This window comes from Curcuma longa, chromosome 7 (assembly GCF_044706935.1).
Source record: "Curcuma longa cultivar G26 ecotype Majalengka, Jawa Barat chromosome 7, ITB_CL_G26_1.1, whole genome shotgun sequence".
Taxonomy (NCBI): domain Eukaryota; kingdom Viridiplantae; phylum Streptophyta; class Magnoliopsida; order Zingiberales; family Zingiberaceae; genus Curcuma; species Curcuma longa.
In genome coordinates this window covers 6,368,294-6,394,339 of record NC_133867.1, presented here as the reverse complement: position 1 = coordinate 6,394,339, position 26,046 = coordinate 6,368,294, and the positions used below count along the sequence as shown (strand labels likewise).

Here is a 26,046-nt window from a genome sequence, read left to right as displayed (position 1 = left end):
GCCGTGAATTCCCGTGGAGCGTGACAAGGCCAAGAGAGCATGGACACATTCCTCCTCGTCTTCGTCGAGGGGAAAATCCGGCGAACGCACTGTTGGTTTGCGCTTTCTCATCTTCAAGGCCGGCGGCGTAGACTGGCGGTCGCCTGCGGCTACCTTCTCTTCTACTGTTGCTATTCCTTCAGTTGAAGAATAAGATAGTGTAGATTAGATGTGCAAACTGTGGATTAGGGTTTATGGTTTAAGTGTGGTGATAACAGTTATAGATAGAATCTATTGGAGAAGGCTAAACAAGATGATGGATCTGTAATAATCCATAGTGAAATAGTCTTACTATTTGTTTTTTTTAAAATTAAATTATTTATTTATGTCATTTTTTAATAACACTTCATCATTAAGAAAAGGCTTTGTATTTGAACGTATGGATAGCTTAATCGGTCAGAATATTTATTTATATATTTAAATTTAAATTATTTTAGTTTATCGAAATGTTTGGATAGTAATGAACGATAGTAACACTTATTCGATTTTGATATCGAAATGTTTTTTTTAAGAAGAAAAAGTATATACAAGTAAGTTAGTTTTAAATCTTATCATTTTATACAGTAGTTTATATAATAAATTTATAATTTAACAGGTATTTTATTAATATTTAGATGATTTTAAATGCTATTTCTTTTATAAAAAATAGAGGAATTTTCTTTTAAAATTAGTATTATTATAATATATTTTAAAAATTCTTATTTTTTAGAATAATACTTGCTAAACCCCCTCGCCATGATGACACTAAATGATTTTATGATTAATCAAATGGAATCAAATCAATTTTTTTAAAACTAATCAAACTAATCTAATTTTCAAATAAAAATCGAACAAACCCAATCAATAAAATATCGATTAATTTAATTTTTGATTAAATTAATCAAAATTACTAAAATTTTTAAATATTATAAAAAATTTATAAATTAGTTAAAGATTTATAAATTTACTTATTTAGACATTTATAAATTATTTTTTTATTTTAATTAATTCAATTTAATTGAATAAAAATTTTAAAATTAAAACTGAACCGAATTAATTGCTTTTAAAAAATAATTAAAATTTTAAAATAATCAAATTTAATTTTTAGAATCGATCAATTTTATTAATTTATTTATTTTAATCGAATTTTTGTTTTGAGCTCATGAAGAAATACATACGTGTAGTTATCAAATCATGATAAGTCATTCCACAATCAATATTTTAAAATTATCTTGAAAGAAAATTAATTTAATTTATAATATATCGATTAATCCTAACAATGAATCGATTCATGAATATTAATTAAATTCTGGAGCATCTTACCGGTATAAATATAATGATAAATTCTAATTAGGCCCATCGACTATCTCTGAAATGATCGACTTCGATCTCACGAAAATTTTCCACCGATCATTAAGATAAATTAAAAAGTATACGCAGTGGCCAGTTAAGATGCACATCATCCTTTAATTACGCTTCTTATTTAAAAGAAAATTTTTACAAATATACCGTAGCTATATCAGTATAAATAATATACTTATACATCACGTCGACTTGAATTGATTCAAACATTGATATTTGATAGGTTTTGATATTTTTCTATATTTATTTTCTTTTTTTTCTTTTCACATAATCCATTATTTTTAAAGTGTTAATAATTAAAAAATAATAATAATTTTTCTGGATGAGCCGGGTCCACCCATCCATCTCATGGACCCCACCAGTCGTTGCCACTTCATCACTTCCCTCGTACTCAAAGCAATCCAACTCCTCTCCGAACCCTTTCCCGCTGTAAGCACTATGATATCGTGTCTGGTGAGCCCTCAATATCTTTGAATTTAAACTGAACTATCATACAGACAACTACGCACGTGACTCACGTGCTGTGACTTCTCTATGACGTTAAGCAACTCTAGCGGCGCAGCATAAACTCCCTCTCTGCGTATTTATTTATGTATTTATTTGTCAGCTCACGCCCAGCGAGGGAGAGAGAGGAAGGGGGAGGCGGCCCTGCGGCACTGGTCGGCTTCGATTGAAACCCTAGCGCGGGGAGGAGGGATAGAAATTGCTCGATTTCGGCGGAGGGTGGAGGATTCGGCTATCGGATGGCTGAGGAGGACGGGCGGAGCGAGAGCAGCAACTACACGTCAGAGGACGAGGGCACCGAGGAATATCGGCGGGGAGGGTACCACGCCGTCCGAATCGGGGATTCCTTCAAGCAGGGAGCCTACGTCGTCCAGGCCAAGCTCGGCTGGGGCCACTTCTCCACTGTGTGGCTCGCTTGGGACACCGTCCACTCCGTGAGACTCCTATAAAATCCACTTCCTCTTCATCCTTTTTTCCTTATTAGCTTTGTATTGCTCACCCGTGGTTATCATGTTTTTACTGAAATTTATCGGTAACTTCTTGTGATTCCCCAAATCACCCAAAACTAGCGACACTGCGGTTCCTGAATGCAATAAACTTCAGAAAGTTTTGACCTTGGAACGGAATTGGATAGAAGTTTGTATTTTTTTCCCCCCGTTGCTTGAATGTGGAGAATTTTTTGCTGAATTATGATTCGCGTCATGCATTGCAGCGGTATGTAGCGTTGAAGGTGCAGAAGAGTGCGCAACACTATACCGAGGCTGCTATGGATGAGATAAAGATCTTGAAGCAGATTGCGGATGGGGATCCTGATGACGCTCTGTGCGTGGTGAAATTGCTCGACCATTTCAAGCATTCAGGGCCAAATGGGCAGCATGTGTGCATGATCTTTGAGTTTCTCGGAGATAACCTTCTCACGCTTATCAAGTACACGGATCATCGGGGGATACCGCTCTCTAAGGTGAAGGAGATATGCCGTTATGTCCTTAATGGGCTCGACTATCTCCACCGGGATCTTTCTATCATCCACACTGACCTGAAGCCGGAGAATATCCTCCTTATGTCTTGCCTCGACCAAGCCAAAGATCCTCATCGATCAGGAACTCCGCTCATTCTTCCCACTGTCAGATCCGAAGAGCCGCCACCAATGTCTCCTGCTCTGTCCAATGGCGACCTTACGAGAAACCAGAAGAAAAAAATCAGGAGGAAAGTGAAGCGGGCAGCTGCTGCTCCATCAGGGAGCTCAACAGCTGTAGCAGGGAGCACTGATGGGTCAGAAGATAAAGGAGATTCAAGGGTAGCAACTGTTGGTGGTGGCGGGGAGACACACAATGGAACATCACAAGGTCGTAGAAGAGGGAGTAAGGCTACAAGGAAGAAGTTGGCAATGGAGGCAGACCTCAGGTGCAAGATAGTTGATTTCGGAAATGCATGTTGGACATATAAGCAGTTTACTAGTGATATCCAGACAAGGCAGTATCGATCTCCTGAGGTGGTTCTTGGGTCTAAATACTCTTCTTCTGCTGATTTATGGTCGTTTGCTTGTATATGTTTTGAGCTGGCCACAGGAGATGTGCTATTTGATCCGCATAGCGGCGATAATTTTGACCGAGACGAGGTGAGTTCCATGTAATATTTAGTTCTATCAAGTAAACGTCTGATTATGCTACTACTATTTTCGCTTTTGCATTATGTGCAGCTATACCCTTGTTTTAACCCTCAATACCAAAGAATGTTTGATTATTAGAAATTTTAACAGTCCAAATCATTCTGCCAAAAGAAAAGAAAACCTCCAATTTATTAGATTGAATATCATTCGGCATGTTAGCAATTCCTGGTCAAAGGAATGGTTATTTTGAGTTCAGTTTCAATCTTTTTCATTTATTATTATATTTCCTTGTGTGATTGAACTGATAATTTGGAATTGTAATTGCCTTTGAACTTGGAAGCCAAATAGTTCATTCAGTTCCAATTGAGAATCATGTAACTTTACTGCTTTCCTGCAAAGGATCCATCTTTTTCTTCTCTCCCTCTTATTCCCCCATGGCTTCAAACCTCAATTCTTTTGGAACATATTCTTTACATCTCTTGCCTGCTTGAGTAGAGAGAACACATCTGGCTCCTGTACCTTCTAATTTTCAATCACCAGATTTATAGAGATCATATATGGTGATGAAGGTGTTTTTTTTTAAATTTACAGCACATATTATTAAAGCTCTGCTTGCATTCCAGATTACAAGTACTAATTTAGAGAAAGCTTAACTGTGATACAATGCTTGTTTTTCACTGAACAAGTCATTTGTGCACTGCTCTTGATGGACGTAATGTAAAAGCAATTGGCCAAAGCATCAGATCCTTTTCTTAGGCATTTACAAGATCATTTACTTTAGGAAGATAGTGGAAGAACTTGCTCATTATTAACAAGGTGGAAGAAGAACTGCCTAGTATTAAACCAACTAATCTAATGGATGTGCAAAAGGCTTCTGATAAATTACTGCATATTTCACCATTTCTAACAATCTTGTCTTATTTTACAGGATCACTTGGCTTTAATGATGGAACTACTAGGGATGATGCCTCGTAAAGTAAGTTCACAGAAAATTTTGTTCCTGAATCTTTTTTTCCCTTTCAGATAGATAATCTTTTGCCTTTTCAGATTGCATTGGGCGGACGATATTCACGCGATTTCTTTAATAGGCACGGTGACTTGAGGCACATCCGGCGACTCAGATTTTGGCCCCTCAACAAAGTTCTCTCAGAAAAGTATAAATTCAGCGAACAAGATGCCAACGACATGGCTGATTTCCTTGTCCCAATACTAGATTTTATCCCTGAGAAGCGTCCCACAGCTGCTCAATTGCTTAGTCATCGGTGGATCGAAGCCGGGCCGCGGATCAGTGAGCCAAGTGTGCCACAGGAAGATCAAGCCCGACCTCCAACAGCAGCTGCTCCTTCAGAAAAGCAGAGGAAAGAGAGGGATGAAAGGGACGAAATGGCAGTAGGACTGGCTAATATTGTGATTGATGGACCATCAAAGGGAAATATTTCTACTTCTTCTTAACATATACGAGCAATGAACAGTTTAAGATTAGATACTTCAATTCACTACTGCTGGAGAAGAGTTGTTTTTCTGAATCTTCCAACATTTTTTCCCTGTAAGAATCTTCTTGAAAGATTCAACTTGGATAATCTTGTTTTTTCAGAACTTATTGAACATGTTTGTTTGTTTACAAGTAGTTTATTGGATAAGACAAACACTAAAACTCATCTGGTTTCAGCTACTCCCCTTTGGTGGCTTCACGATCAGCACTGGGCACTTGGCATGATGAGCACAGTAATCACTCACACTCCCTAAGATCGCCCTGCAGTGCCAAACAGCAGACCTTCAACATCAAACAAACCCAAAACCCTAATATTTTAAAACATGAAATGATTTTTTTTATTGCCTCTTGATCTTGCTTAAGCCACGGCTTCCTACGACGAGGAGATCCACGTCCATTTGCTCCGCCACGTGGCATATCGTCTCCTTCGGATCACCCTCCGCGATCACGGTCTCTGTCTTCACGAGCTGAGCTTTGCTGCTGCAGAGTTGAGCTGCTCGTTCCAGCAGATGACGTGAGTTCTCCTCCTGTGCCTTCCTCACGGATTCAAACAGCGACGATGTGGCGTAAATCGCTGAAAATGGAATTAATGATTTTAAATAGTTTTTTAATTGCAATTATTGACGAGAGGAAGAGATGAGGGATTAACATGGTCCGACGGGGTGCATGAAGTGCTGCAGCGGCTGCTGCGCGTGGAGGAGGATGAGTTTGCCGAGGGCCGCCGCCGCTGACCAGTCACCGGAGCTGGACGGGAAGAGATTGTCGAGCACCCAAGAGACTGCGTACAGGCTGCCCTCGCTCTCGTCCACCGCCGCCAACACTTTCATTTTCTTACTGAACTCGCCGCTTCCGTCCGCCTCCGCCTCAGCAGCAGCTACTGGCGGTGGTTCTTTGCCCTCCGACTCCATGGAAGCGCCGCTCTATCCTCATCTGTCTCGAACACAAGCATTGTTAATGATTTATGAGAAAGGGGAGTGGATTGTGTTTGAGTAGGCAGCTGACACGAACGCCGCCGTCGCGGCGTCCATGCAGAGACCATCTCTGCGATGGCTTCTTGTCGTGATACGAACAGAACAGTCAGGTTTCCAAATTTGGAAGGAAAAATAAATTATTTTTTAAACAAAAATATATGCTCTACGTAAACAATTAGTAATAACTAATAATTACTAAATCCATTCTTGAATCTTGAGACATTTTTTATATCAATTAAATTTTAAAATTTTTTCCCTAAAATAACAATAGCAATATTATTCCGACGAAGGTTTGTGGGGCCCATTTATTCGGATCTTAGTGGGCCATTCACTTAATACGACCAGGTAATAATTGCCGCAAGTTACCAATTCTTTCGGCCCCGTTGTACCCGGATGATGTGCCTCTCTTCTCTTCAGTGGGTCCCGCAAATACTCCGATGAGCCCCACTGGAATTTGGGACACGTTTGGTGGGTAGGTGGGTGGCGAGTATCGTTCAAAATCCTTTGCATATTCTTTTTCGTCCACACAGATTCGTAATTAAGCGGTTGCACCGTTGAAACGAAACATGTCTCCGAAGCACCCCCGTCCCGATTCGAAGCACGACCAGCAAACCCTATATTTTGTCGCCCAGATCTTCGATTCCTCCCCTTCCCTCTCCTTCCCCTGCCGCCGGCGTTGGCACAGGAGGACCCGGGGAAGGAGGAGGTGGCCTGTGAGCTCGAGGCATTGTGTCGCATCTCGCATGTGAGGTACGGACGGAAAAGGGTTCCTTTTTCGTGTGCTTTTTGTCGGAATCCATGGATGTTTCCGAGGATTTCACGGTCCCGGCCGGCAGCGGAGGCGCCGCGGGGGAGGGACTGTTTGTCGGGACGTTCTCTCTGGGACTTACACCTTCCAATGCCCTTCGTCGGTCTACGAGGCGGAAGATGGACGCAAGGGGAGCCGACGCGTCCTCCGGCATCGCCAGGGTGGAGATCGGGAATGAAGCGGCGGCCCTGCGCGAGGCCCTCTTCAGTCACCAGCAGACGATCCAGAAGCTGCAGGCGGAGCTGGAGGAGGAGCGGAGCGCCTCGTCGTCGGCTGCGCAGGAGGCCATGTCGATGATCGTCCGCCTCCAGCACGAGAAGGCGGAGGCCATCATGGAATCCCGGCAGTTCAAGCGCGTGACCGAGGAGAAAATGACCCACGACCAGCAGGAGATCGCCAGCCTCGATGACCTTCTGTTCAAGCGCGAGCAGGCAATGCAGGCCCTCTCCTGCGAGATCCAGGCCTATCGCCATCGCCTCCTCAGCTATGGCTTTAGCCTCGACGGCGATGCGCTTCCCTCGGAGCCGCAGACGCCTGACACGGCTACCTCCTCCTTTGCCATTCCCGCGATCGAGTTCCCGCAGGAGTATCCTCCGATTAGGTGCGTCAGCGATGCTGGTGCCAAACTCGATAAGTACCCTCCCGGCGCGACTCCACGCGGGCACCTCCAGAAGCTCGAGCAGCGCATCTTCCAACTTGAGCGGACGCCAAGTAGCATGTTTGGGAGTATCAAGGAAAAGGGAGTCATAGTGGGGCATTCACCTCGGGGCCGGCCTAGCCATCTTCGAAATATTTCATACGGAAGCCATGGTTCTGTCCTGGAATTCAACAAGGTGGAGGAGTTCCCGGCATCCATTGATGCTTCGTCAGATTACGATGATATGAGCGACAGAGTGTACACTGTGGATGCCGTCCACGGAGCCAGTGACGACTATGTTAGCACACCAAGGGAGCTTCAGAATAGAAAATTTCGGATGGGTAGTGGGGTTGAGGAAGTAGAAATAAGCAAGCTTCAGATGAGGCTACAGGCACTAGAAGCCGATAGAGAGTCCATGAGACAGACACTGTTCTCCATGGGTACAGACAAGATGCAGATGGTAATATTGAAAGAGATTGCTCAGCAAATGTGCAAGGAAGGGCCAGCAGGAGATAGGATCGTAAACAAACCATCTTCAAACAAATCTTCTTTCGTAGCGACCATCAAGGTAATGATTTATTTACGAATGTTTTCTGAGTGTGCAATTCTCCGCATGTCTTCTTTCATTCTAAAATTAGTCTTCATGTAACTTGCACATATGGAAAACTTATGTTGTGAATTAACATTCCACTATTTGCAACCATTATATTCATGCATGGTTTTGCCAATTATCTGAAATTCACTGCTTCATCTTTCTTTTTAATTCCCAATATTGTGTTATGTTAACTCATCCAACTGCTAAATTCAATGGTGATGCAAATATAGAAGAGAAAAGAGGATTGTCATATTAAGTTCAAGACTTTGGGCAGTTTTGTTTCCTGAAGATGGACCTTTTTCTCTTTTATGGTTGATTTCATTGAAAAAAAAAGGCAGCAACATCATAGAAAATAAATAATGGTTTGAAGTTTACATATTTTGACTTGAAAATGTGGTAAGATGAGTCCCAAGTCCCAACCCCTTTAGGAGGTCATATGACTTTTGCTTCGATTATTTTTGCCTCTACCAGACAAAAACCATTCATTCAGTGGATGCCTGATTGGTTTCAAAACTAGTAATCCACTATCCATTTAGTGACTGATAAGGTATTTGTAACTACTATTTCACAAAACTTTAGATTGTATTGGTTTTGGAGATACAGAAGTGAATTGTTTAGGATGAAATGTATTACCAAGTCTGTATAATTTCTGTTATGGTTCATTATTATATTGACGAAGTAAAGTAGATTGATTTGTTAAAACTAAAAAATTGCCATGTTATAGTGGTTAAGATGCAGAAGAGACTTCAACAAGGAGACGACCCAACCCAACCCAACTTATTTTAGGAGGCAGCAGACTTCTTTTGTTGCAGCCTTGTAGAGTTGTTGGTCATATGTCAACCAAGTTTTGGTGTGTGATATTTGCATGATATCATTTTTATTGATTTTGTGAATAGGAGGGTTGCTACTCAATCCTTTGGTCTAATTTTATCTTTGTATAAAAAACTCTACTATATTTTACCATACAATATATGTTGAAACTCAAACGAATAGTCCATTGCCTCTCAATTCTTCAGGATAGTATACTATATCAGAATGACGATACAAAATTTAATGTGTTGGAGAAATATTAACTTTAAAAAATGTTGGTTTATGACTTTCATGAATGAGTAATGAATCACTAACTACAGTCTACAATTATGTTTACCGGAAACTATCGATGTATTATTGGTTTTAACTTCAGTTGATGTATATGAGTAATCTCTATTTTCAATGTGACTGTTTAGTTAATTGCAGCATAAGGATATAGTTGTTCTAGGAAAGGAATTCCTGCATTCCATGTGCATTAGTATATCAGTCTGAGTTTTATCTTGCCCTAAGTTACTCTGACTTGGCTGTGAGGATTTAGGTGTCTAAGATATCATGTTTAAACGTGGATCTAGGCCTCCAATTCATCATATCCTTTACCACAATGGCAAAACCAGAGTCGTGTTATGTCCCGTCAACAATTGTAGGTGGGAAACTGGAAATCACTGAGCCCAAGTAAGAGAGATCTAAACTGCTTCTTTGAAACGATATGCAAATCTCACATATGAAACTTTAATAACATGAGAGTGAGCAAACTTGCAGTAGGGGGCAAGCTAATAGCATACCAGTTGCTATCTTTCTCATCATTTTATTGTTTCATTAGTGCTTTTATCTGTAAATTAAGCTTATTAAGAGCTTTCATGAACAAGTTTGAAACTATATTCTTTCATGAAAACTCGTTGCTTTCAATTTCATCTGTTTTCCTCCTGATATTTGTGTTTTTTCCCCCTAGAGTGCCATCTCATACCTTGTATTCTGGAGAAAGAAGCCATCTCGAATCAGGTGAGTTTGTGATTTTTTTTTCAGATAGTTATTATATAGTCATTGAGTTCTCACTGCGAATTGTGGCCTCTATCGTTGTAGGTATCCATTCGGGATTACGGCCGGCACTGTTGGTTTACTACTGCTCTTAGACAAGTCCTGTCGCGTAAGGCAAAATAGGCTTCTCAGTTCTCACGAGAACACGGCTAACGACTGCAGTTATTCAGTTAGATATCGACGATGTTGATGTTAGCAATTACTCAGAAGCAATTTGAGAGAGATGAACACCAACTTTCTGATCCATATGATCCTAGTTTTTGCTCTCATTTCTTAGGCGATGTGTTAACTAGCTCATCTACTCTGAAGCATTGTTTTGTCTCCCACCAAGGGAGAAAGATTGGTTTAAAATTTATCCATGTCTAATAATATAGTGGCAAATTATCAAACTTTATTGTTTATGCTCTTTCTGAGGATGAATTCATTCACAATTCTTTTTTCTTATATCATTGCGATGAAGTAAGTTATTATCACGATTAAAAGCAACACTTTATCTATCGTTCAATCTTATGCACAAAAATGCATTAACAAAGAAATAGGGGAGTAGATAGAGTCAATCTTTTCATGCATTATCATAGTTTTTTTTCATTTATTTAAATATTAAATTGTATATTTAAAGCTGCTGGATGTAATATTAGTTATGATATTAAATAAATTTTGAGGGTAAAATGAAAATATCCTAAATAATTATGGAGATTTTATGTGCGTGTACTTTGGACACGGTCCCCCTATGCTTGCCATACGCGACTAATATAAGCCTAGTTGTTTACTCGTGGCGATGTTTTGTTAGCTAACCGGGCACCACTCGTCATCCTCTTCAATTTGAGGGTAGCTTTTTGTGTAAGTAAATTCGAGTATCTCTAATAAATTTCCGGACAAGTAACTACATCCCCACCATCCATCCATAAAAATCGTGAATGGAAAAAGGAAGGAAACGACCGACACGCGGTTCCTCCTCCTCCTCCTCTTCTCTCCCTCTCTCGCACTAGGGTTTCTGGATCGGTGCTCTCTCGCTGATCATCCGCTGGCGTAATCAGCAGCCGGTGCTGCCGCGCAGTCCATCGATCCTCCCTCTGCTCCGGTCTCGAGGCGCTCCGTCGGAGGTATTTGCTCGATCGATTTTCTGCTTCCTGTCGTATTCTTGCTCGGATCCTCGGCGGGTTGGATCGAACTCCGATCTCAATCTGTTTTGCTAAATTGTTTTCCTCCCGGTTGGTCGATCGATCGATCTGCCACTCGCCGTGTCTCCTCCTAAGCGATCTCAATCTGGCTTGTTGCTCTGTCGTTCCTCTCTGCTTTGTCTGTGGCTGTATGTAGTGTTTGTTAGAAGTTTGCGATTGGACTATCCTTGGGGGATTTATTGTTCGAGTTTTTATTTCCGTATCTGGATTCTTTTATTCCTAATTGGACGGCGTACTTCTTAGGTTCAGTGATGGATGTTACTGCAAAGATGGAGAGCCACTTATCATCAGCTGCAGCTTTCGTGGAAGGAGGCATCCAGGATTCTTGTGATGATGCTTGCAGCATCTGTCTAGAAGCCTTCTGCGAAAGTGACCCTTGCACGGTGTGTGGTCTGTAGGGTATTTGTATTTATCCAGAATTTGATAATAACTCTGCTTTCCAGTACAGTTCAGTAGATTTATGATATTCTCTTTCGTTGTTTTTCAGGTTACTAGTTGCAAGCACGAATACCATCTACAATGTATTCTTGAATGGTACTGCCTTTGTTATTCTCTCTGATTTGTTTGTCCTTCTTGTGTTACTGAACTTGTTATTTGACTGTTCGTTTCTTATACATGCCCTCGTAGAAAAAAGGTCTTAGTTGCTAGAGATGCTTTTGATAAGTAATCTAGAGCATGTGATCACTTGACTTGGACTGTATATTCTCATAATAGTTGAACCAACTTGTGCCTTGGTTTTGTTTTGGTTTATTACATATCATTAACACAAACTAGTTTCCTGCTTTATCTTTTCTTTACCTAAAATTTATTTCTTAAATTTGGTCTTAATTAGGTGCCAAAGAAGTTCTCAGTGTCCTATGTGTTGGCAGACTATTGTTTTGAAAGATCCAACGAGGTACACTAGTTAAAATGGACTGGTCAAATGTGCTTAGAAAGGTTCTTATCTTTTCTGATCTTGATCATGGCAGCCAAGAACTACTAGAGGCTGTGGTGCGGGAAAGGAACATAAGACTTGACCATACACGAACTACCACCATTTTCCATCATCCAGCGCTTGGTGATTTTGAGGTGCAGCATGTGGGCATTTTAAACTACTATTGAATTTTCATGAGTGATAATAAAAGGGCAACAGTCATTTCCAGTTACACAATGACTGTTTCTTTATGAGCTTTTTGTTGCAGTTGCCAATTGGTGGGAATGATGCTGAACTAGAAGAGCGTATCATTCAGCATTTGGCTGCTGCCGCCGCCATGGGAAGAGCGCATCACATTACAAGAAGAGAAGGACGAGTTAGATCAGGATCTCATAACCGTCCACAATATCTAGTTTTCTCTGCAAATTCAAATGTTCCATCTGTGGGTTCTGTGCCTGCTTCCTCTCCTTTAGGCGGGGATGATGAATCATCTTCCACTACAATCACTGCTGCTAATACATCAGCTCCAAATAGTAGTCCGGGAGGGGAATCTGCTCAGGTAACCAATGATCTTCCAAGTCAGGCTACTCAGGTTCCATTATTGACATCTGAGGCCGGTAATTCTCCAAGCAGGCCTATAATTTCAAGTCCCAGGTACTCGTTGGTACTTTATATACATAAATCTATTTTTTAAATTTCTTTTGTCAAACTACATTGGATCCTGATCACCACTAATATTTCAGGGCTCCTACTGGGCATTCTTCTCCTGTTAATCATGAAAGACCAGGACCTTCTGAGCTGCAATCCTTCCCGGAAACTTTGAAATCTCGCTTGAATGCTGTCTCAATGAGGTATTTTGAAGATTGTGCTGTGTTTTCAATTTCCGTTAGATGATATGATAATTATCCTATTTGCACATTTGCAATTAGGTATAAGGAATCTATAGCAAAAAGTACTCGAGGATGGAGAGAGCGGCTATTTTCACGAAATAGTTCTGTGGCAGATATTGGTTCTGAAGTCAGGAGAGAAGTCAATGCTGGAATTGCTACTGTAACACGAATGATGGAGCGCTTGGACACGAGAGAAAGTAGAAGAACTTCAAGTTCTTCTCCTTCGCCTAGTGCTGAAGTACAAGCGATTCTGGAACCAAATAATGAGGGTGTTACTGCCAATCCAGCTGACACTTTTGTGAATAGTGGCACTTCATCAACATCTGATGCGGCAACTTCAGCTCCTAACTAAGGTGTATTGCATTTTCTAACTATGAGCATGCAGTAGTATTTTGTGCCAAAGCTATAGCATTCTGCTCGTTTATTGCATTGCTTTGTTTGGATGAAAGTTCCATGATTTAGATAGGAATCTTATAATTCCAATTTTCAAGTGTTGTGCCTTCTATTACTCATATTTAAACAAGGTTGCAAATTAAGCTGCTACTTGCTTGGGTTTGACTCTACCTATATGTCTATTCAAATTAGTGACCTTTTTGACTTTTAAAATGTTGCTGGACCTAATTTAACTTAATATGATTGCACTTGGATCGTGATGCATTTGATAGTTAAGTTGCACAAAAATCACTCCAAACATGATTTGATTTTCACATAGAAACTTGATCATTTTTCTTATTCAAAATCTTACTGGTCGTCTGTGGTTGGACTTCATGTTACTGTTGTCAAAGGTGGGAGATGCATTTTGCATTTGGAGACTAGCCCTGTAGCAACTCTCACATGAAAGATTAGCTTTCTTTGTAAAACAGATTCGTCTTGTTTGAATGCTTTTGTTACATTTATTTAATTAGATATTTTTCTATTTTCTGGATGCCATACAATTTATATAATTAAAATATGAAGCATCGCATTAATAATATCATGTCATTTATTGGCATTATCCTAGTTGACTCTGAATCATATTCTCTCAACACGCTACATACGCAACATGCACTCACATACACGTTCTCGCTTATATAATGTTAATGATAGAGATAGAATAGAGACTGACGTTTGCAGCCAAATATTTTATCTTTCGTTGGGTTACGTGAACTTTTTTTGGTTGTAGCTGTCCCAATTTTTTAGAACCTCATACTTATTAGGGTATTATTTGGTTCAATGAACTTTCCATAGCTTGCAAAAGAAAATTCATCCTGAGGGGAGGTTATCCTGTTTGACAAATTTAATCAACTATAAATTGCTAGTTGGAGAAGTTGCTCGTACAAAACTTCTCCAACTAGGGATATGCCAGTATGATCTCTGGATTTTTTATCCTGCCAACATGCTTATAAATTTAAAAGAAATGGACTTAAACCAATCTGACCTAAGCATGAACTTGCAATAAATTTAAAAAAAAACAGCCATGAGTGATCTGGTTCCCGGTAAGTATATATATATATATAAAGGCCAAAGAATTTATTTTATTTCTTGTAACATGTAGTGACACTTGTAGTTGGTGATTCTTTCAAACTTTATAGCTTTAGCATGAACAACGTGATGACATGAGTTTCTACTTCTCTAGCTTATTTATCCAACTCTCTAATTGTGTTAAATGTTTAAGTATGAACCTTAAATTTCCGCCAACTTAATCCTCCTCTTTTAACCTTTTTTCCATATTTTTCTTGATATTGGTTTGAAATATTATAAAAGGAATTTTTTTTGTCATCTATCCAGGTGTTATTAGTGGTTCATGAAAATTGAACGCTGGCTTATGTGGTCTTCTCTACCAGACAGTGAATTCTACAAACAAGCAAGATGCTAAAAGTGGAGGCTACAAATCCTGAGGCTTGAGAAGTTTTTTTTAAAAATGGATTTAATGTTTTTGCTTTCATCTGTATAAAGCTATTCATAGAGAAACTTTAAACAATAATTAGGGATGCATTATGATCCTGCAACGCCTACAAATGCAGGATTGAATAACCAACTTTCTGGATTCAATCGTTCAAATGCAGAGTGAAAAAAAAATGTTTGTGGTAATTTTAATTCCTTGAAGTCGTTTTGCTATGATTCTTTTTCAAGTTGCTAAATTTGAAATGACTCCTTCAGAACTAATTCTGAATGATGTGATTAATTGATGAAAGATGTTTGCATTGAACTAACAGGATGAAATTGGCAATGAAGGCGCTCTCGATGCAACCATGGTACGTCTTCCTTTACGACGGGAAGACAGTAGTCATCTAATGGCAGAGGGCCTCTGACATGGCTCCTATTTTGCTTAGATTGTCCTTTTCGAACGGCATTCTAAAAGAATATTTATTTATTATTAAAGCAATATTTTATTTTATTTCAATCTATTTTTTTAAAAATATTTTTAATTTTAATGATATTATGGCATTATATCGTTGTTATATTGATTATGATTTCACGACAATTCCGATTATAACTTAAGTTTTAAGGTGTCGACTAAAAATAAAAAAACGTGGTTAGGTGATGTTAATCAATGAGAAAGAGACGCGGACAATTCAATAAAAAAAATCTTTTGATTATTTTTTTCGTCGGGCCCCCTCAGAAGTGGAGAGATTTCTTCCCTGGCTCCCAATGATTATCCTTCCAACTCATTTAACATTTGGCACAGTGTTAGGTTGATTGGAAAGTCAACCTGCAATGTCGTCTCAAACACAATTACGGCTTAGTCTCTTTTGGACTTTCAAGATTAGGGAACTTTATCCCTTCTGCAAAAAAAGGTAAAATCCATCACCTTAACGATCTCACACGGTCGATTTCACGATCATCTATGAGAAGTAAATTGAAAAACTGCAGTTGGTCATGATGCAGGAGGGTATTACCTGACTTCGTCAGGATTTGAATCCTTATCCTCTTCTGTAAGTCTACTGCATCGTAACCAACTCAGCTTTAGTAAATTTTATCCCGTTTGGTTTGGTAAGAAGAGAAGGGAGAATAATCAGAGTTTAGTAAACTTTATCCCGTTTGGTTTGGTAAGAAGAGAAGGGAGAATAATCACGTGATAAATGCATGCGGATCAGTATCAATATTGTAAGGCCATTTTAATAAATGTTCACCCACTCACTCTATAAAAGAAAAGCTAAGCAAGTGCCAACGCATGTTCGTGGCTTATCAAGTAATTGACCAGCATGGCTCCGGCGACTTCCCTTCTTCCCCTGCTCTCCTCCGCCCTTCTCCTCGCGGCGGTGGCTGTGCGCGCGTCTCCTCCGGGTCCGGTGGTCACGTGCCGCTCCGGCAACGCCAACTGCACCGTCACCAACGCCTACGGCGCCTTCCCCGACCGCTCCACCTGCCTCGTCGCCTCCGTGGCCTACCCGGGAACAGAGCAGGAGCTTCTGGCCGCCGTGTCCGCGGCGGCCGCCAAGGGCCAGCACATGAAGGCCCTCAGCGCCTACTCCCACAGCATCCCGAAGCTGTCGTGCCCCGGCGGACCGGCCGGCCGGGGGCTGGTCATCAGCACCGTCCGCCTGAACCGGACGGTGAGCTCCGACCCGGCCCGGTTCAGGATGACGTTCGAAGGCGGGATCAAGCTGCGGGAGCTCATCGACGCGGCGGCGAGGCGGGGGATGGCGCTGCCTCATTCGCCGTACTGGGAGGGGGTCACGCTGGGCGGCCTGCTCAGCACCGGCTCCCACGGCAGCTCGGCGTTCGGGAAGGGGTCGGCGGTGCACGAGTACGTGGTGGGGATGCGGCTGGTGGTTCCCACCGCCGAGCCGGTAGCCGATACGGGGTACTACGCCAAGGTGGTCAGCCTCGGCGAGGATGATCGGGATCTGTTGGCGGCGAAGGTTTCTCTCGGCGTCCTCGGAGTTATTTCTCAGGTAATTAATAATTCTCTCATCGTCTATTTTTCATTTTTTTTTTCTATAAAAGGAAACGTCATGTTTATCCATTTTAAGCTTAAAATTAGTCAACTCCTAATTACGAATTAATTAAATCAGTCAATTTCTAATTACGATACCCTATGAATTAATTTTTATATATATTTATATAATTATATTAAATTATTTTAAAATTAGATAAAATTGGGTGAAACACCTATAAATTGTAATTGTTATAATATTTTTGAAATAATAGAAGATTCTTTAATTTCAATTTTTTCCAAAGCTGAAAATCTTTGATAATATTTTTTAATTTAATTGTTGAACGAGCTTACTTTCAAGGAATAGAGACTAGCCATCAAAACCCAATTAATCACCACATTAATTAGTTATATTCCTTTTATATTATTTTTAAATATTATTTGAATATCAAGATATACTATAATTATTTTTTATGGGTCATATCAAACATGATCGTAAATATAATTAAGAAATTTTTACATTTTTTAACATATGAATCTAAGATTTTAAACAAATATAATATTCATAAACAAACTCAAGAATTAATTTGATAAAAGTTTATTTAATTTTATTACATATAATAATAATAATAATATGAAACAGGTGACGCTCCAATTGGAGCCGATGTTCAAGCGCTCCGTCACGAACAGAGTCGTCCCCGACGTCGCATTCGAGAACTCGATCTCCTCCTTCGCCGCCACCACCCCCTACGGTGACATCATCTGGTACCCTTCCCAAGCCATCGTCGTCTACCGCGACGACTTCAAGCTCCCCGTCTCCACCCCCGGCACCGGCCTCAACGACTTCATCGGCTTCCGCGCCCAGCCCACTCTCGTCATCGCCTCCACCCGCGCCGCCGGTGGGGATATCCGTACTCCGTTCATCTTACGGAACATAACTCAGCTTTGATGCATTCGTTGTTAATCCATCGATCGTTCAAAATCGCAGAGAAACTCGCAGAGGAAAACGAGGATACGAACGGCAAGTGCGTGCTGTCCAAACTGAACGTCAACACTCTTCTCACGCTCGGAATGGGCTTCAAGAACAGCGCCGGCGGGGTGATCGGATTCACCGGCTATCCCGTCATCGGAAACCAAAGCGACATCCAATCCGCCGGTGAGTAATTTACTGTGTATAATTCCTCAAAAGCTCCGGCGAAGTTTCAGCGAGTGATTATGGGAAATTGAATTGCACTCTCTGTTTCCGACCGTCCATTAAGGTTCGTGCTTGCGGAGCCGTGAAGACGGTCTCCTCTCGGCGTGCGGTTGGGATCCTCGATTCAAGGGGCTCTTCTACTTCCAGACCACCGTCAGTGTGCCCTTAGTCAACGCCACCGCCTTCATCGCCGACGTGAAGCGCATCCGGGACGCCGCACCCGCCGGCGCCCTCTGCGGCATCGAGCTAAACCTCGGCTTCTTCATGCGCTTCGTCCGCGCCTCCTCCGCCTACCTCGGAAAAACCGCGGACTCCGTCGACATCGACATCACCTACTACCGCCCCCGGGACGACCCCCGGCGGGCGCGGCTGCACGAGGACGTGCTCGAGGAGATCGAGCAGCTGGCGCTGTTCAAGTACGGCGCGCTCCCGCACTGGGGGAAGAACAGGCACGTAGGGTTCGTGGGGGTGAGGGAGAAGCTGGGAGAGAAGGTGGAGGAGTTCGTGAAGGTGATGGAGAAGTACGACGGCCAGGGGTTGTTCTCGTCGGAGTGGACGGACGCGCTGCTGGGGCTACGGGGCAGGCAAGTGTTGGTGGAGGCCGACGGCTGCGCGCTGGAGGGGCTCTGCATTTGCTCCGCCGACAAACACTGCGCGCCGGATCAGAATTATCATTGCCGGCCAGGGAGAGTGTATCAAGAAGCTCGCGTGTGCAGGAAGATCGAAGAAGAAGAAGAAGAAGAAGAAGAAGAAGAAGCAGGGGAAGGTCTGATTCAGCGTGCATGAAGGGCGTTTTAATGATTTTTAAATTTTATATGGTAAATTTATAAAAAATAAACTCCAGGGTGTGAAATGGAATTGTTTGCTCGTGTTCAATGTATAATTAATGATTTATTGTATTATGTAAAATAATCGATTTATTAATGAAGTATACACCTTTCCATCCAAGTAAACATGTCCCCGCCTAAAGGAAGGCCATCTTCCCCTTGGCAGCGACGGCGGAGTGGTAGCTGCGGCAGCGTGGGCCCAGCGCCGCCAGCTTGATCTTCTTCTCCTCCTCCTCCTCCTCCTCGAAGCAGCACGGCCGGTCCTCGTCGATCCGCATCGTCGCCACGCTGCGGCTCTTCGACACCGTCGCCGGCGAGGCCTTCACCGGCATCGACCGCATCTTGCTCTTGCAGGCCGCGCGGATGAGCTCGTCGAGGTCCTCGTCTGCTCCCGCGCCGGAGCAGCCGAACGCGGGGGCGCCGCCTCGAGGCAGCGAAATGATGGGGCCCAACCCGCGCCGTCGAGTCTTGCCGGCGACCGCGCCGGCCATCGTGCTCTCCTACAAGTTCCGAGCGTGCCGGAGCGCACGGTAAGGTGCCTTCATGTACTGGCTCAGCTTGCTCTCCGGCGAAGTGGCTGCGCCGTTGCTGCTCATGATTTCAATTATTTCTCTCCTACCAACAACAACAAAAACTCGAAAGATTATTTGGATCACAATTTTGATTTGGGAGGAAGAAATCGTTGTAGTGGCCTTCTTTATAAGGATTCTGTGATTTTAACGAGGATTAATTACGTATAATTAACGCTATTATATATTTATTATTAACTGGTCGAAAAGGAAATGCTTCTTGTTCTTCACGTGCATAACTTGTTAATTACGTTGTTAATTCTAAAGGGCCTCAATAAAATTTTGTATATATATCTTTTGTTACATTTTAATCTCTCTAAAGAACAAACTTAATTGGAGCGTCCAAATAGTTATCTTAACTCCTAAATTCCATGAACACAATAATAATTTAATTCACATTTAAACACACGTAGAAATGTGAAATTTCTGCAACATGTACGTATTTCAAAGCATATCATCATCCTCTCGTTGCTCTACTTTGCAGTTTGTAGTGGTGCATCATTCAAAGCATCGATGCCAGGTTTTGATCTTCTCCTTGTCAAATTTGCTTGTGAACTTGCCTTGTTCAGGGCGATAAGAAGAGTTTGGTTACCTTTCGGAACGATAATATCTGAATTGTTCTTTTCAGAAATATCCAGCCGTTTTGAAGTGTTTTCTCCAGGCAAATCATGAATCTCTCCATGCTTCCTCTCTACAATTCCTGCGGCTACTACCTCACTCGATGCATCGTCCCCCTTGAGGCTGTCCTCTCGAGCCGTCCGAGAAGCATCCTCGAGCTGTTTGTTCTCCACCACCCTGAGCTCTTCAATTCCTCCAGTCTTATTATCGCCTTCTGTGGATTGATTGCGGTTGAATTCTCGATGGCGGTGAGTCTTGTTCGAGTGAGGTATGATGCCCGGTGATGATCTATCAAGTGAGACCTTGGAGCTCTTCTCCTCGTATGTTTTCTTCGTCTGATGAGAATACTTGAACTGGTACAAAATCCAGGCACAACCAATGATCATTAGGCAAACTTTTAGAGTGTTTGTAGCAGTGATTCCTTTCGATCTCAGATTCCGAATGGTTGCCTGCCTCGACATGGTAATCTTCTTACCGAAAAACACCGGTTTCTTCTTTTCGGGGATTAAGAATCTGTCAAGGAAACATAATCTGAAACCTATTCGGCATGAGAATCAATAGCTCCAGTGCCTGTTCAACAAGCAATAACAAGGTTTCTAGCATTCAACAGATCATTCGCAACCACTTCTTCTAGATCCAAAACAAACAAAGAAATAAATAAAGGTTTAAGTGGCTCAAAAGCAAGAATCATGCCGTAAGAAACAATTCGAATATATATCGAAGAGCAACTCTCGATGCATTACCTGGAGAAACACTGGTCTTTTTTGATAATTAACTCAAAGCAATGGAGATTAAATAAAAGTGAGCTGGGAGTTCCTGGAGCGAGTGCTTCCTTCCATTAAACAAGAATAAACGCGAGATGTCTTTCTCATTGCCAAGTGCATCACATCTAATTGAGGTTGCCAGTTCTTTGTCAGCGATCTTTTCGATATTCAAATATAATCTACAAATAAATAGACAAAGAAACACATATGCTTAATCCAAATATTTATCATTGAAGAGAAAAGTATAGTTGTCAATTCAATAGGTGAAGAAATGCTTCCTTAATGTTGACATTTAATCTGCACAAAGTGCTGCTGCTGCCATCAATCATGAGCTCATGGAAAAGGGATCTTATTCCTACCAACAAATTCACAGGAAAAAAGTGAGGAAATGCAGCAAGAGAGGGACAGATGGGATAGGGCACCTTTAGGCAGTTCAGCCTTCACTAAACACTGTGGGGTTGATAGAGATTTTTTTTACCTGTTACATTACAGTGTGTTTGATTCATAACAGCAGTTACTTTATTCTAAATTGATAGAACAAGTGCTTCTCTCTCTCAACAAAATAAAAAATATATATAAACATTAACTCTCATAAAATTATTATTCAATAGTTATTCTTTCTTGGTTAGGTTTGGCAAACAATAAATTTCAGTGACCAGATGTATGTAGATACCCAATTATCTAATACTAGAAATGGAAACTATTATGATACTTGTCTGAATTAGAGATAGCAATTGAGGCATAAATCTAGCTGAGACCTTCCCAAAGGTAAATTGCTGAAAATGTTATGTGTAGGCAACAATATACATGACCTGACAAAAAAAATTGCAAAAAGGTCGCACCAAAAATGGAAAGAGTTAGGTCCCACCGAGATCCGAACTCAGGTTATTGGATTCAAAGTCCAATGTCGTAACCACTAGACCATGGGACCACTTGATAGAAACTGTAAATATAAACACTCAAATGAAACAAACATGAAAAATACATACACTGAAAATTAAATAAAATTCTTCTACATGAAACTCAAATTCTTCTACATAAAACCAAAGCATTCAACAATGTTCAAATATAACATCAGCAACAAGAGACTAGAGACTTTACTGACATTAAACAAATGAAAGGACTAGATCTTTCAGCTACAGAAAATTATAGAATTGCCAAAAAATTTATGACAAACTCAAAAGCCTAGTAATCTCAGCCACATATGAACTTACTTAAACCAACAACCAATTCACAAGAAAGGATGGTGCATAAGGTAAAAAATTATGAACAAACAGCTTTAACTAAATTGTAAGGTAAGTTCACTAAAAAGTAAAAGTTAACGGTGGGAACTTCTCTTAAGTTCCTCACGGTATCAATATAATCAGTGGCAGATTTTGAATTGTGAAGTTAAAACCAATCTACGCTGTGCTCCGGCACCTTCAAAAATGAATTGTAACATAGGAAATCAGTGGCGTTAACAAATATAACTAACAGCATAGAAATCAAGAAACAAAAATGCAGTAAACATCGATGAAGAAATGGTACAAAATTAGCAGCTTAACAAGTATAATTGCTATACCAAACTATGACAAGTAAGCTTGAATAATATCCATGACTATGGAGCAGCATTTGTATATCTATAATACCAGAACATAAACTCCAAACCACGGTGTATGAACATTCTCAATATTGTGGAGCAAAAAAATGCATTGAACATGTGCTAAAAAAAACCAATATGGTGCTAAAACAAAGCAATTTAAAGCAATTTGAATATACATTAACTCTCCAGATTTTCATCTTTGCTCACTTCTTGAATTTTCAAAGATCAGTTCATCAGAAGAGGAGACATTTCATCTATGTTATTTGGGACAATTCATTCCTTCGTGATGGCAATTAAGATGATGAATCAAAATTTTGGTTGACGAAGCTTCCGACAACTTCAGTTCTTAAATCCTTGCTCCAGCCATCAACTGTCCCAAAGCAACAAGATTACTGACAAAACAAATATAACCCAATAGTAAGAAAATTTACGAAGGGGAGACTTGACCAATGGTAAAGTTGCTATCATGTGACTTTGTCATCATGGGTTTGAATCGCGAAAACAATCTCCTGCAATACAAGATAAGGTCGTGTATAATAAACTCAATGTGGTCTGACCCTTCTCCGGGACCCGTATTGATGGAAGTTTCGTGCAGCGGACTATCTTTTAGTAAAAAAATTTAAGATCACTAAACATTTAATTACTCACAACAGAGTCATGCAAACACGTTCGTGCTTGATTGATCTACTTAGAATCTCTGTAAGTGATGAATCATTAGAATCATGAACTATAGGACACAGGTGGTTACTACTTTGGGGCGCTGATATATTGCAGTATATATGATGATGCATAAGCTTCAACAGTTGCAGTTGCAAAACTTTGCTCTATTCAACAAATACTCCCAATTCTCTTGAGGCATCCTCAGCAGTACAGTTCAAAATGAAAAACAAAAAATTAGTATTCATAAATAATAGTAATTCTTTCTTGGTTAGGTTTGGCAAACAATAAATTCCATTGACCAGATGTATGTAGATACCCAATTATCTAATACTAGAAATGGAAGCTATTATGATACTTGTCTGAATTAGAGATAGCAATTGAGGCATAAATCTAGCTGAGACCTTCACAAAGGTAAATTGCTGAAAATGTTATGTGTAGCCAACAATATACATACCTGACCAAAAAAATTGCAAAAAGGTTGCACCAAAAATGGAGAGAATTAGGTCCCACCGAGATTCGAACTCAGGTTATTGGATTCAAAGTCCAATGTCGTAACCACTAGACCATGGGACCAGTTGTTAGAAACTGTAAATATAAACAGTCAAATGAGACAAACATGAAAAAATACATACACCCGAAATTAAATAAAATTCTTCTACATGAAACTCTAAAATACAGATGAGACCTAAATAAATACAATTAAGAATGTTGAACAAAACACGAGTTATTCCTAAGAGAATGCATAAAACCAAAGCATTCAACAATGTTTAAAGATAACATCGGCAACAAGAGACTAGAGACTTTACTGACATTAAACAAATGAATGGACTAGATCTTTCAGCTACTGAAAATTATAGAATTGTCAAAAAATTTATGACAAACTCAAAAGCCTAGTAATCTCAGCCACATATGAACTTACTTAAACCAACAACCAATTCACAAGAAAGGATGGTGCATAAGGTAAAAAATTATGAACAAACAGCTTTAACTAAACTGTAAGGTAAGTTCACTAAAATGTAAAAGTTAACGGTGGGAACTTCTCTAAAGTTAATTCCCTCACGGTATCAATATAGATCAGTGGCAGATTTTGAATTGTGAAGTTAAAACCAATCTACGTTGTGCTCCGGCACCTTCAAAAATGAATTGTAGCATAGGAAATTAGTGGCGTTAACAAATATAAACTATTATGATACTTGTCTGAATTATAGATAGCTCTAGTTGAGACCTTCACAAAGGTAAATTGCTGAAAATGTTATGTGTAGCCAACAATATACATGAACTGACCAAAAAAATAGCAAAAATGGAAAGAGTTAGGTCCCACTGAGATTCGAACTCAGGTTATTGGATTCAAAGTCCAATGTCGTAACCACTAGACCATGGGACCACTTGATAGAAACTGTAAATATAAACACTCAAATGAGACAAACATGAAAAAAATACATACACTGGAAATTAAATAAACTTCTTCTACATGAAACTCTAAAATACAGATGAGACGTAAATAAATACAATTTAGCAGATGCACGAATAAAAGTATATCTTTTAAGCTTGTTCCAAGGATCAACCTTCAAGACATTCACAGGAAAGTGAATGGCGATCGAGTGATCACCCAATTTGAGCTTGAAGATCCATGGCCGGCCATTCATGCATCCAGTTTTTCTTTTCATGTTAGAATGTTGAACAAAACATGAGTTATTCCTAAGAGAATGCATAAAACCAAAGCATTCAACAATGTTCAAAGATAACCCGTCAACAAGAGACTAGAGACTTTATTGACATTAAACAAATGAAAGGACTAGATCTTTCAAGTTTCAGCTACAGAAAATTATAGAATTGTCAAAAAGTTTATGACAAACTCAAAAGCATAGTAATCTCAGCCACATATGAACTTACTTAAACCAACAACCAATTCACAAGAAAGGATGGTGCATAATTTAAAAAATTATGAATAAACAGTTTTAACTAAATTGTAAGGTAAGTTCAGTAAAAAGTAAAAGCTAACGGTGTGAACTTCTCAAAAAGTTAATTTCCTCACGGTATCAATATAGATCAGTGGCAGATTTTGAATTGTGAAGTTAAAACCAATCTACGCTGTGCTCCGGCACCTTCAAAAATGAATTGTAGCATAGGAAATTAGTGGTGTTAACAAATATAATTGCTATACCAAACTTAACGAACAAGTGAACTTTTTTAACATTGAACAGAGTAAACTAACAGCATAGAAATCAAGAAACAAAAATGCAGTAAACATGTGATGAAGAAATGGTACAAAATTAGCAGTTTAACAAGTATAATTGCTATACCAAACTATGACAAGCAAGCTTGAATAATATCCATGACTATGGAACAGCATTGTATATCTATCATACCAGAACATAAACACCAAACCACGGTGTATGAACATTCTCAATATTGTGTAACAAAAAAAATGCATTTAACATGTGCTAAAAAAAACCAATATGGTGCTAAAACAAAGCAATTTAAAGCAATCTGAATATACATTTACTCTCCAGATTTTCACCTTTGCTCACTTCTTGAATTTTCAAAGATCAGTTCATCAGAAGAGGAGATATTTCATCTATGTTATTTGGGACAATTCATTCCTTCGTGATGGCAATTAAGATGATGAATCAAAATTTTGGTTGACGAAGCTTCCGACAACTTCAGTTCTTAAATCCTTGCTCCAGCCATCAACTGTCCCAAAGCAACAAGATTACTGACAAAACAAATATATCTGAATATTAAGAAAATTTACGAAGGGGAGACTTGACGCAATGTAAAGTTGCTATCATGTGACTTTGTCGTCACGGGTTCGAGTCGCGAAAACAGTCTTCTGCAATACAAGATAAGGTCGTGTATAATAAACTCAATGTGGTCTGGCCCTTCTCCGGGACCCGTATTGACGAGAGTTTTGTGCACTGGACTATCTTTTAGTAAAAAAATTTAAGATCACTAAACATTTAATTACTCACAGCAGAGTCATGCAAACACATTCGTGCTTGATTGATCTACTCAGAATCTCTGTAAGTGATGAACCATTAGAATCATGAACTATAGGACATAGGTTGTTACTACTTTGGGGCGCTGATATATTGCAGTATATATGATGATGCATCAGCTTCAACAGTTGCAGTTGCAAAACTTTGC

At 40.1% G+C, this 26,046-nt stretch overlaps 6 protein-coding genes and 3 non-coding genes across 11 annotated transcripts; 4 read left to right on the top strand and 5 right to left on the bottom strand.

Annotated features, from left to right (window-relative positions):
- Positions 1–2,032: 2,032 nt before the first annotated feature.
- On the top strand, positions 2,033–5,017 carry LOC141832005 (uncharacterized). 2 transcript variants are annotated; one of them, XM_074719463.1, is made up of 4 exons: positions 2,033–2,318; positions 2,597–3,502; positions 4,422–4,469; positions 4,541–5,017. In XM_074719463.1, exons 1-4 carry the CDS (start codon positions 2,124–2,126, stop codon positions 4,943–4,945), a joined length of 1,554 nt encoding a protein of 517 aa, XP_074575564.1. In that variant the 5' UTR covers positions 2,033–2,123; the 3' UTR covers positions 4,946–5,017. The 2 variants fall into 2 exon arrangements, with proteins under 2 accessions (XP_074575564.1, XP_074575565.1); XM_074719464.1 differs by lacking the exon at positions 2,033–2,318 and adding an exon at positions 2,511–2,520.
- A 141-nt stretch (positions 5,018–5,158) lies between these two features.
- LOC141832014 (universal stress protein A-like protein) lies at positions 5,159–5,812 on the bottom strand. The gene is made up of 3 exons (XM_074719472.1): positions 5,635–5,812; positions 5,331–5,559; positions 5,159–5,246 (listed from the first exon to the last, which is right to left on the bottom strand). The coding sequence occupies exons 1-3, from the start codon at positions 5,810–5,812 to the stop codon at positions 5,159–5,161; spliced, it is 495 nt and encodes a 164-aa protein (XP_074575573.1).
- A 942-nt stretch (positions 5,813–6,754) lies between these two features.
- LOC141832006 (myosin-binding protein 7-like) lies at positions 6,755–10,214 on the top strand. Its single transcript, XM_074719465.1, has 3 exons — positions 6,755–7,969; positions 9,756–9,805; positions 9,887–10,214. Exons 1-3 carry the CDS (start codon positions 6,755–6,757, stop codon positions 10,029–10,031), a joined length of 1,410 nt encoding a protein of 469 aa, XP_074575566.1. The 3' UTR covers positions 10,032–10,214.
- Positions 10,215–10,779: 565 nt separating this feature from the next.
- Positions 10,780–14,895, top strand: LOC141831717 (E3 ubiquitin-protein ligase RHF2A-like). Of its 2 annotated transcripts, XM_074719125.1 has the most exons (10): positions 10,806–10,848; positions 10,890–10,945; positions 11,264–11,405; positions 11,510–11,556; positions 11,855–11,917; positions 11,991–12,090; positions 12,204–12,589; positions 12,679–12,786; positions 12,865–13,178; positions 14,593–14,891. In XM_074719125.1, exons 3-9 carry the CDS (start codon positions 11,274–11,276, stop codon positions 13,175–13,177), a joined length of 1,149 nt encoding a protein of 382 aa, XP_074575226.1. In that variant the 5' UTR covers positions 10,806–10,848; positions 10,890–10,945; positions 11,264–11,273; the 3' UTR covers position 13,178; positions 14,593–14,891. The 2 variants fall into 2 exon arrangements, with proteins under 2 accessions (XP_074575225.1, XP_074575226.1); XM_074719124.1 differs by having other exon boundaries at positions 10,780–10,944; positions 11,266–11,405; positions 14,593–14,895.
- Positions 14,896–15,984: 1,089 nt separating this feature from the next.
- On the top strand, positions 15,985–18,781 carry LOC141832254 (L-gulonolactone oxidase 2-like). Its single transcript, XM_074719748.1, has 4 exons — positions 15,985–16,703; positions 17,328–17,583; positions 17,673–17,840; positions 17,944–18,781. The coding sequence occupies exons 1-4, from the start codon at positions 16,011–16,013 to the stop codon at positions 18,663–18,665; spliced, it is 1,839 nt and encodes a 612-aa protein (XP_074575849.1). The 5' UTR covers positions 15,985–16,010; the 3' UTR covers positions 18,666–18,781.
- An 859-nt stretch (positions 18,782–19,640) lies between these two features.
- LOC141831433 (uncharacterized) lies at positions 19,641–21,972 on the bottom strand. Its single transcript, XM_074718787.1, has 2 exons — positions 20,637–21,972; positions 19,641–20,463 (listed from the first exon to the last, which is right to left on the bottom strand). Exon 2 carries the CDS (start codon positions 20,352–20,354, stop codon positions 19,749–19,751), a length of 606 nt encoding a protein of 201 aa, XP_074574888.1. The 5' UTR covers positions 20,355–20,463; positions 20,637–21,972; the 3' UTR covers positions 19,641–19,748.
- TRNAQ-UUG (transfer RNA glutamine (anticodon UUG)) lies at positions 21,517–21,588 on the bottom strand. The gene has a single exon. It is a non-coding gene; the product is annotated as a tRNA-Gln (tRNA).
- A 1,428-nt stretch (positions 21,973–23,400) lies between the features above and the next one.
- Positions 23,401–23,472, bottom strand: TRNAQ-UUG (transfer RNA glutamine (anticodon UUG)). The gene has a single exon. It is a non-coding gene; the product is annotated as a tRNA-Gln (tRNA).
- Positions 23,473–24,211: 739 nt separating this feature from the next.
- TRNAQ-UUG (transfer RNA glutamine (anticodon UUG)) lies at positions 24,212–24,283 on the bottom strand. Its single transcript has one exon. It is a non-coding gene; the product is annotated as a tRNA-Gln (tRNA).
- Positions 24,284–26,046: the final 1,763 nt, after the last annotated feature.

What these genes read in the sequence shown, in the direction of transcription:
- LOC141832005 (XM_074719463.1), top strand. Translation starts at nt 2,124, where the DNA reads ATGGCTGAGGAGGACGGGCGGAGCGAGAGCAGCAACTACACGTCAGAG. An exon ending in CTTGGGACACCGTCCACTCC is followed by an intron (nt 2,319 to 2,596) that starts GTGAGACTCCTA and finishes CATGCATTGCAG; the next exon opens with CGGTATGTAGCGTTGAAGGT. An exon ending in TAGGGATGATGCCTCGTAAA is followed by an intron (nt 4,470 to 4,540) that starts GTAAGTTCACAG and finishes TTGCCTTTTCAG; the next exon opens with ATTGCATTGGGCGGACGATA.
- LOC141832014 (XM_074719472.1), bottom strand. Translation starts at nt 5,812, where the DNA reads ATGAAAGTGTTGGCGGCGGTGGACGAGAGCGAGGGCAGCCTGTACGCA. An exon ending in CATGCACCCCGTCGGACCAT is followed by an intron (nt 5,560 to 5,634) that starts GTTAATCCCTCA and finishes TTCCATTTTCAG; the next exon opens with CGATTTACGCCACATCGTCG. An exon ending in GGCTTAAGCAAGATCAAGAG is followed by an intron (nt 5,247 to 5,330) that starts GCAATAAAAAAA and finishes TTGGCACTGCAG; the next exon opens with GGCGATCTTAGGGAGTGTGA.
- LOC141832006 (XM_074719465.1), top strand. Translation starts at nt 6,755, where the DNA reads ATGGATGTTTCCGAGGATTTCACGGTCCCGGCCGGCAGCGGAGGCGCC. An exon ending in CTTTCGTAGCGACCATCAAG is followed by an intron (nt 7,970 to 9,755) that starts GTAATGATTTAT and finishes TTTTCCCCCTAG; the next exon opens with AGTGCCATCTCATACCTTGT. An exon ending in AAGAAGCCATCTCGAATCAG is followed by an intron (nt 9,806 to 9,886) that starts GTGAGTTTGTGA and finishes CTATCGTTGTAG; the next exon opens with GTATCCATTCGGGATTACGG.
- LOC141831717 (XM_074719124.1), top strand. Translation starts at nt 11,274, where the DNA reads ATGGATGTTACTGCAAAGATGGAGAGCCACTTATCATCAGCTGCAGCT. An exon ending in GCGAAAGTGACCCTTGCACG is followed by an intron (nt 11,406 to 11,509) that starts GTGTGTGGTCTG and finishes GTTGTTTTTCAG; the next exon opens with GTTACTAGTTGCAAGCACGA. An exon ending in CAGCGCTTGGTGATTTTGAG is followed by an intron (nt 12,091 to 12,203) that starts GTGCAGCATGTG and finishes TTTTTGTTGCAG; the next exon opens with TTGCCAATTGGTGGGAATGA.
- LOC141832254 (XM_074719748.1), top strand. Translation starts at nt 16,011, where the DNA reads ATGGCTCCGGCGACTTCCCTTCTTCCCCTGCTCTCCTCCGCCCTTCTC. An exon ending in CGCCTCCACCCGCGCCGCCG is followed by an intron (nt 17,584 to 17,672) that starts GTGGGGATATCC and finishes TCAAAATCGCAG; the next exon opens with AGAAACTCGCAGAGGAAAAC. An exon ending in AAGCGACATCCAATCCGCCG is followed by an intron (nt 17,841 to 17,943) that starts GTGAGTAATTTA and finishes CCGTCCATTAAG; the next exon opens with GTTCGTGCTTGCGGAGCCGT.
- LOC141831433 (XM_074718787.1), bottom strand. Translation starts at nt 20,354, where the DNA reads ATGTCGAGGCAGGCAACCATTCGGAATCTGAGATCGAAAGGAATCACT.